This window comes from Humulus lupulus, chromosome 2 (assembly GCF_963169125.1).
Source record: "Humulus lupulus chromosome 2, drHumLupu1.1, whole genome shotgun sequence".
Taxonomy (NCBI): Eukaryota; Viridiplantae; Streptophyta; class Magnoliopsida; order Rosales; family Cannabaceae; genus Humulus; species Humulus lupulus.
Genome location: NC_084794.1, coordinates 64,789,927 through 64,798,484, shown reverse-complemented (window position 1 = coordinate 64,798,484; position 8,558 = coordinate 64,789,927). Strand labels below are relative to the sequence as shown.

Below are 8,558 nucleotides of genomic sequence, written 5' to 3'. Positions count from 1 at the left end.
AATATGAAATGGAAGTGAGTTATGTGGTAGTGAAACAGGATGAGCAAGACTTTGGTGAAGGAATTTATAAATAACGCAAAAATTCTGTTGAGGAAAGAGGATGATGAGTTTCATGACACAGAATACATGCCAACCACTCGTTCACATAAATGGATCATAGAAGATGAACGGAAATACAGAGAAAGGAGAAAAGTAGGAGAAATACAATTTGGGTATTTTGTTATATTTTCTAATTAATGCCCTAATATAATTTAGACCCTTAGATTTAATTTGATTAAATGGTTTAAAAAAAAATTTAATAAATTAAATGGTTTAAAATTGATATAAGAAATTTTTCAAAAAAAAAAATTGATGTAAGAAATAATGTAAAAATTGGTGTCCAAGTAACGGTTTCCTTTTATTGTTTAAGTATTCTATTTGAAAGAATCCTCCAAATACATAAAGTATTTTTAATAAGTTATCGTACATTCCCAAAATAACTTTCGCTACAAGAAAGGTTTTTAAGACGCTGCCAAAAGTCCCTTTAAAAACTTCATTTACTTCCTAATTTCGTGTAAGAGAAAATATACTTCAATTTCAATTAATTTACTTGTTTCTTTTTGTTTGTGATATAAATAACGTATTTACTTAAAATAGATATATCTATTATATTACTGATATTTTTATAATAAGTTATAGGGTGTATGAGTCTGTGATGGAAAGCTGTACTTAGTGCTTGAAAATATATAAATACATAGTAAATAATTAATTAATCTAGAATACAAAATACGATCGAGGATGATGGAAAAGAGAGGAGGAGCATTAGGAGGAGGAGAAGAAGAAAATCGTTACTTAAAGATACAAAGAAGTATATATAGCGATGGCGGTGGATGGCTGCGGGGCTCGTTGCTCGGAGAAGGAGGTTTCGGCTCTGTTTTTGTAGCAATCCTTCCGGATCAACCTAGGCCACGACAATTCAGAGACTACCCTTCACTTTTGGCCGTAAAATCAGCATGGAGTTCCTCTTCCGCCGAGCTCACGATGGAAAAGTTGGTGTATGACCGTTTGGGGTCTAGTCCTCACATCATCAAGTGCTATGGCCACGATTATACCCTCCCCGAAGACTACGAGAGATCACCAAGATCAGGAGAAGTCATTCTCAATGTGTTTCTTGAGAATGCATTCGGTGGATCATTGCGTAGTTTGATCAAGAGAAGCAGCGCTACAGGGTTGCGTGAGTCGCAAGCAAGAGCACACACTCGCTCCGTTCTTCGAGGGCTCGAGTTGATCCACCAAAAGGGTTTTGTCCACTGCGACTTGAAGCCTGCCAACATTTTACTGGTACCTTGTGATGATGATAATCATTATGGTGTTGATGGTTTCGTGGCCAAGATTGCTGATTTGGGTCTAGCGAAGAGGAGTCACATGCATCGTCAGTCGAAGTCTAAGAGGAAAGCAGTGAGAGGCACTTTAATGTATCTGTCTCCAGAGGCAGTGTTGGAAAATATGCAAGAACAGGCTTCTGATATTTGGGCTCTCGGCTGTGTGGTTCTTGAAATGTTGACTGGAAGTCTGCCATGGGACAAGAGGCTGGAGAAAGAGGAGCTGTTGCGAAAGATTGGTACAGAAACGCCGGCTCTACCGTTTTTCCTTACCAAGACTGCTAGAGATTTCTTAGTCAAGTGCTTTACGAGGAACCCCAATGAGAGACCCTCTGCTGAGATGTTGTTGACTCATCCCTTTGCTATGGAATCTCTAGTAAAACCCCAAGAGCTTCAGCAAGTGCTGTTGCAGCTTAGTGCTTTTAATAAGGATATTGGTCATTATCATCATCATCGTCATCATCAGATTATTAATAATGATGATGATGACTTCATTCCTCTTGGTGAAACTGAATCCGGTTGCAAAGATGAAGAAGAAGAAGTTCAAGTGGTTTCTGCTGCTCATCACATTCAGATTATGCCTGTGGCACTTATGCATCTCCACACACAAGATAGATAGGTATATATAGCAGCTAGACTTTATTGATTTGATTAATTCTGAAAACACTGTACAGCACAATTCTACATCCATTCATAACTTTTATGTATATTTATACTTGCCAAGTTGCCATTTGTAGGTTATTTTACCCTTTTATCCCTACACAACTCACACACACACATTAGTGTACAAGGTCATTCTTGATCTTTCTATATGTTTCTGATATATGTGGACAAAAATAGTGACACGTTATCTTTGTTGATTCTTTTAAAGTCTTTGATTTTAACTTTACCAATTTTATGCTTTACTTTGTGTTTGAACAGGCTTCGAGAGAACACCACAAGTATATATAAAATTGGGTAAACACATCAATACAGAACCAAAGCTCAAAGATAACCAAACCAGAAAAGAGATGAGAGGGAAAGAGATACAAACACGAGAGATTACAAGGTTCACCACCAAAATTTGGGGTTACATCCTTGGTGAGCTACCTCAAAGAAAGCTCGAGTCAAATCCATTATCAAGATCACAGTTTACAACAGATTTCTGGAGATTTCAGCCACAAGTCAGCTGATAATCTTGATGCTTCAACCAGGTATGAATCAAAAACTCTCAATCACTCTTTCTTTCTCTTTTCTTCTCTCTGGATTGAACCGATCCCTCACTTTTTTCTTCTCTCTAACACTTCTCTTTCTTTCTCTCAACTTGAGAGCTTCTCTCACTAGATTTCACTCAGGATCACTTCTCTTTCTTCTGGAGATTTTCATTATAAGCTGTAAGTGTTTATGAACTCTCCTTCTTCTATTTATAGGGTCTGAGTAGTTAGGAATAACTAACTGTTTTCTGATCTTGGTAATAGTACGGTTGAACTTGTCTTTTGGATTTGCTTCTAACTGCATGTTGTATTTGTGACAGGTCAGCTTATATGGGGAATTAATTTCAACAATTTCCACCTCATTCCTCATATAAGCTGATCTGATCTGAATAGTGTTTTCTCTGAGGGTCCTAGCTCTAGTCTCCTTAGGTCTAGCCTCCATTATCGACCCCTAACAAATTCATGCAGAGCTTGAATTTGTGAAGGGTTACAATTTTGGTTCCCATATCTGCAGGATTTTCTTCTGTAGGTATTTTCTGTATTGAAACCAACTCTTGTGTCACTTTGTCTCTGATAAAGTGATACTTGATTTCAATATGTTTTGTCCTGTCATGGAACACTGGATTTTTGCACAGATGTATACAACTTTGGCTATCTGAATACACTGTGGGAGTCTGTTTAGTCTTAGTAATTTCTTCTAGGAGACCCTGAAGCCATATTGCTTCCTTTATTGCTTCAGTAACAGCTATATACTCTGACTCAGTAGTTGACAAAGCAACTACTGGTTGGAGTTGTACTTTCCAGCTTACACAGCTTCCTCCTATTGTAAAGTAATAGGCTGTAGTTGACCTTCTACTGTCTTTATCACCTGCATAATCAGCATCACTGTACCCCTCTATAAGTAACTTGGAGCTAAGCCTTCTGTACACTAGGCCAACTGTAGTAGTCCCTGCTAGGTACCTCATAGTCCATTTCATTGCCTGTCAGTGCTCTTTTCCTGGATTAGCCATGTATTTGCTTAGGATGCTCATTACATGTGCTAGGTCAGGCCTAGTACATACCATTAGATACATAACAGAACCTACAGCATTGGAATAGGGCACCTCCTTCATCTCATCTATGGCTTTAGGTTCTGTTGGACATTGAGCCTTGGATAATTGATGCTGATAGGTTATAGGTTGCTTAGTTATCTTGGCATCTTCCATAGAAAACTTCTTTAGGATTTTGTTGATATAATCTTCCTGGTTTAGTATCAGTTTCCCTTTCTGCCTATCTCTTCTGATGTTCATTCCAAGTATTTTAGTAGCTTCCCCTAAGTCCTTCATTTCAAATTCAGCTTTTAGCAGGTTCTTCAAGTTTTCCACTTTGGCCTTTTCTTTGCTTATAACAAGCATATCATCTACATACAAGAGTAGGTAGATTGCTGTATGAGTTTCTGTCCCTTTGTAGTACAAGCAGTGGTCATAATAGCTTCTTAGATATCCTTGTTTTGTCATAAAGGTATCGAACCTCTTGTTCCACTGTCTAGGGGACTGTTTGAGTCCATATAAAGATCTTTCTAGTTTGCACACTAGGTTTTCTTCTCCCTTTTTAATGTACCCCTTAGGTTGCTCCATGTAAATGTCTTCTTTTAGCTCTCCATTTAGAAATGCAGTGGTAACATCCATCTGTTCTATCTCCATATCGAATTTAGTTGCCACAGCCAACATAATTCTGATTGTCTTATATTTCACAACAGGTGAAAATATCTCTGTATAGTCAATGCCCTCCTTTTGGCTAAACCCTTTAGCCACTAACCTTGCTTTAAATCTTACTGGATCACCTGGTTTGTTTCCTTCCTTATGCTTAAACAGCCATTTGCATGAAATCACATTCTTGCCAGGAGGCCTCTTGACTACTTTCCAAGTTTTATTCTTTTGTAGGGAACTCATCTCATCATCCATAGCATTTGACCATTTCTTAGCATCCTTACTATGCACAGCTTCTTCATAGGAACTAGGTTCTGTAGTTGTTGTAATTTCCATAGCACTTAGGAAAGCATAAGCTATTACTTCATTCCATGCATTGAAACTAAACCTCTGTGTAGGCTTAGGAACTCTCTTACTCCTGTCCCTTGTCAGTTGATAATCCCTTAGACTTTGATCTCCCTCATCTGTCCCTGTATCAACATGGTCTTCTATTTGTCCTGAGGTAGTTGGGATTGTCCTTTCAAGTTCTGGTTCCACCTGAGCTTGATCTTCAGTCTCTGGGCCTCTCTGAACTTGTTCCACCTGAACAAGTTCCACTTGATTCACATCAGGGTCCTCTTCTGTATTATCCAGTGTGTTCTGTTGTATTTCAAAATCTGATATGCCTGCAGGGTTAGTTTGTATACCTGCACTAGGTGTGTTGTTAGAAATACAAGGAAATATATTTTCTTTGAAAATTACATCTCTGCTTATGATTGTCTTTAAACCCCCTTGATCTCTAAGCCAGATTCTATACCCTTTGACCCCATCAGGATAGCCTAAGAAAACTCCTTTAACAGCCCTAGGTTCTAGCTTTCCAATGTTTTGATGTGCATATGCTGCACAACCAAAAACTCTAAGGTTGGATAGGTCTGGTGGCTTTCCAGACCAGACCTCTTCTGGTGTCTTTAAGTTTATGGCACTAGATGGGCACCTATTAATCAAATAAGCTGCAGTTACAACTGCCTCACCCCAGAACCCCTTAGACAGACCTGAACTGAACAACATACACCTAGATTTATTTAATAGGGTTCTATTCATTCTCTCTGCAACCCCATTCTGTTGTGGTGTGTGCCTCACAGACTTGTGTCTCATAATACCCTGTTCCTTACAGTAATGATTAAACAAATCATTACAAAATTCTAACCCATTATCAGTTCTCAATACTTTGACCTTCCTATCAGTTTGGTTTTCCATTAAGGTTTTCCAATGCACAAACTTTTGAAAAGCATCATTTTTATTTTTAAGCAAATAAACCCATACTTTTCTTGAAAAATCATCAACAATAGAAAGGAAGTAAGAACATCCACCATAGGTTTTTACTTTCTCTGGTCCCCATAAATCAGAGTGTATATATTCCATGATATGTTTTGATTTATGTGAGCCAGTGTTAAATTTCAGTCTGTGGTGTTTTCCCAAAATACAGTGTTCACAAAAATCTACCTTAGATACCTTATCTTTTCCAAGTAGGTTCTGGCTGTTGATTATTTGCAAGCCCTTTTCACTGATGTGCCCCAACCTCCTATGCCACAAAGTTGCTCTATCATCTTCAGGTGTAGGAACTGTGTTATTACAGTTAGCAATAGGATCTCCACATAGGTAGTACAGGCCATCTTCCTTCATCCCTTTCATGATCACCATAGACCCTTTACACAGTTTCATTTGTCCATCTTTGATTCTACTTTCAATCTGCAAGTCATCAAGCACACTTAGAGAAATTAAATTTCTAGATAGGTTAGGTACATACCTCACCCCCCTTAGTGATCTGACTATTCCATCAAACATTTTGAAGCTCACAGTGCCTATGCCTTCAATTTCACATGTTTGATTATTTCCCAATATGACCTTTCCTCCCCTGATTTCCCTGTAATCAGATAACAAACATTTGTTGTTAGTCATATGGAATGTACAACCTGAATCTAGGATCCAGTCATTTTTTAAGGTATCTACAGCTAGGTAAACCTCCCCACTGTCATAGCCATCAATGTAGTTGGCTTCTTGGTGATCTCTGTGCTTGTAACTGTCTGTTTTCTGTGGACCATTATCTTGTCCCTCAGATTTGTATTTGTTACTTTTCTTCCAGAAGTAACAGTCTCTTCTCATGTGACCAAGTTTCCCACAATGGTAACAGCCATTGGGATCTTTGGGATTCTTTGGTTGAAACCTTGGTTTCCCTGAATAGTGTTCTTTGCTGGATCCCCTACTCTGACTTCTTCCCTTCTTATGCCAGGATTTTCTTTGATCTGATCTTCCCCTGCTTAAGTTTAATTCCCCATTTGAACCACTGTGTTTTTCAGTCTTCATTTCAAGATCCTTTGACTTCAAGGCAGAGATGACTTATTCTAAGGTGATTTCAGTCCTTCCATATTTTATTGCATTCTTAACCTCTCTATAAGATTCTGGTAAAGAGTTAAGAATTATAATAGCCTGATTTTCATCACTCAAGGCTTCATTCTCACCAGAGTTAGCCAACTCTATATGCAATCTTAGAAACTCATCAAGATTTTGTTCCAATGTCTTTGAATGTGACATTTTGAATCCAAAAATCCTCTCCTTTAGGTATATCTTGTTAGTTAGGGACTTTTTCTGAAATTGCTCCTCCAATTTCCTCCATATCTTTGCAGGGGTTTCTTCTTTGTCAACCTGTCTTATAATTGCATCAGACAAGTTGAAAATTATAATTCCAGTTGCTGTTTCTAGCAACTCTTCCTTCTGAATTTTGGATGTTCCATCAGGCCATTCGATTGGGTCTTCTAGCACTCTAAGCAGCTTCTGTTGTGCTAGTAATGACCTGATCTTTCTTCTCCAAATTCTGTAGTCTCCAGATCCATCGAACCTGTCAATGTCCACTTTTATATTACTCATGTTAGTAAATTCAGAAACAATAATAGATTCTTTTAAAGGATACTCAGTTTGATTGTCTAATGGGATATCCTCAAACTCTTCTGGGTCAAGTGCTCCTCCTTGGGGACTTGATTCCTCCAGTCTTGATCTTCTCCTCTAACTTCTTGTGAGTTATTCTTGCTGTTAAGAACCTGGCTCTGATACCACTGTAGGTTATTTTACCCTTTTATCCCTACACAACTCACACACACACATTAGTGTACAAGGTCATTCTTGATCTTTCTATATGTTTCTGATATATGTGGACAAAAATAGTGACACGTTATCTTTGTTGATTCTTTTAAAGTCTTTGATTTTAACTTTACCAATTTTATGCTTTACTTTGTGTTTGAACAGGCTTCGAGAGAACACCACAAGTATATATAAAATTGGGTAAACACATCAATACAGAACCAAAGCTCAAAGATAACCAAACCAGAAAAGAGATGAGAGGGAAAGAGATACAAACACGAGAGATTACAAGGTTCACCACCAAAATTTGGGGTTACATCCTTGGTGAGCTACCTCAGAGAAAGCTCGAGTCAAATCCATTATCAAGATCACAGTTTACAACAGATTTCTGGAGATTTCAGCCACAAGTCAGCTGATAATCTTGATGCTTCAACCAGGTATGAATCAAAAACTCTCAATCACTCTTTCTTTCTCTTTTCTTCTCTCTGGATTGAACCGATCCCTCACTTTTTTCTTCTCTCTAACACTTCTCTTTCTTTCTCTCAACTTGAGAGCTTCTCTCACTAGATTTCACTCAGGATCACTTCTCTTTCTTCTGGAGATTTTCGTTATAAGCTGTAAGTGTTTATGAACTCTCCTTCTTCTATTTATAGGGTCTGAGTAGTTAGGAATAACTAACTGTTTTCTGATCTTGGTAATAGTACGGTTGAACTTGTCTTTTGGATTTGCTTCTAACTGCATGTTGTATTTGTGACAGGTCAGCTTATATGGGGAATTAATTTCAACACCATTAATATTGATTCCATCCATATGTTTTTTCAGAAACCTCTTCTTTAATTAGCAGAGTCTTACTCTCAATCTATCTCAAGTCATTCTCTAAATCTATATCTATCCACCGAATGAACAAGACACGACGTACTGAGAGTGATACAATATACTACATATTATTATTAATTGATTTCAGCATTATATATATAATTGTTCAGTCCAATGTATAGTCTCAAGGGCCAAATTGCTTAGAATGTAGATCAAAGTTTCTTTGAATTATGTGCCCTCTGCGTTGAATCTCTGTTAATGATCGATGAAGTAGGAATCCCAGCGAAGACCTGTACCAAACAAAACATATTCTACTTAAAATTGTAAATGCACGAGCACGGCAAAAATATTTTTGTATAGGTGAAGAGATTCAGCTTCGACGTCAA

The 8,558-nt window shown here is 37.7% G+C and overlaps 1 protein-coding gene across 5 annotated transcripts; it reads left to right on the top strand.

Annotated features, from left to right (window-relative positions):
• Positions 1-567: 567 nt before the first annotated feature.
• LOC133816080 (mitogen-activated protein kinase kinase kinase 20-like) lies at positions 568-8,558 on the top strand. 5 transcript variants are annotated; one of them, XM_062248760.1, is made up of 6 exons: positions 568-1,980; positions 2,283-2,554; positions 2,685-2,734; positions 7,522-7,793; positions 7,924-7,973; positions 8,114-8,558. In XM_062248760.1, exon 1 carries the CDS (start codon positions 778-780, stop codon positions 1,978-1,980), a length of 1,203 nt encoding a protein of 400 aa, XP_062104744.1. In that variant the 5' UTR covers positions 568-777; the 3' UTR covers positions 2,283-2,554; positions 2,685-2,734; positions 7,522-7,793; positions 7,924-7,973; positions 8,114-8,558. The 5 variants fall into 5 exon arrangements, with proteins under 5 accessions (XP_062104744.1, XP_062104747.1, XP_062104743.1 ...); XM_062248763.1 differs by having other exon boundaries at positions 568-2,554; positions 8,119-8,558; XM_062248759.1 differs by having other exon boundaries at positions 568-2,554.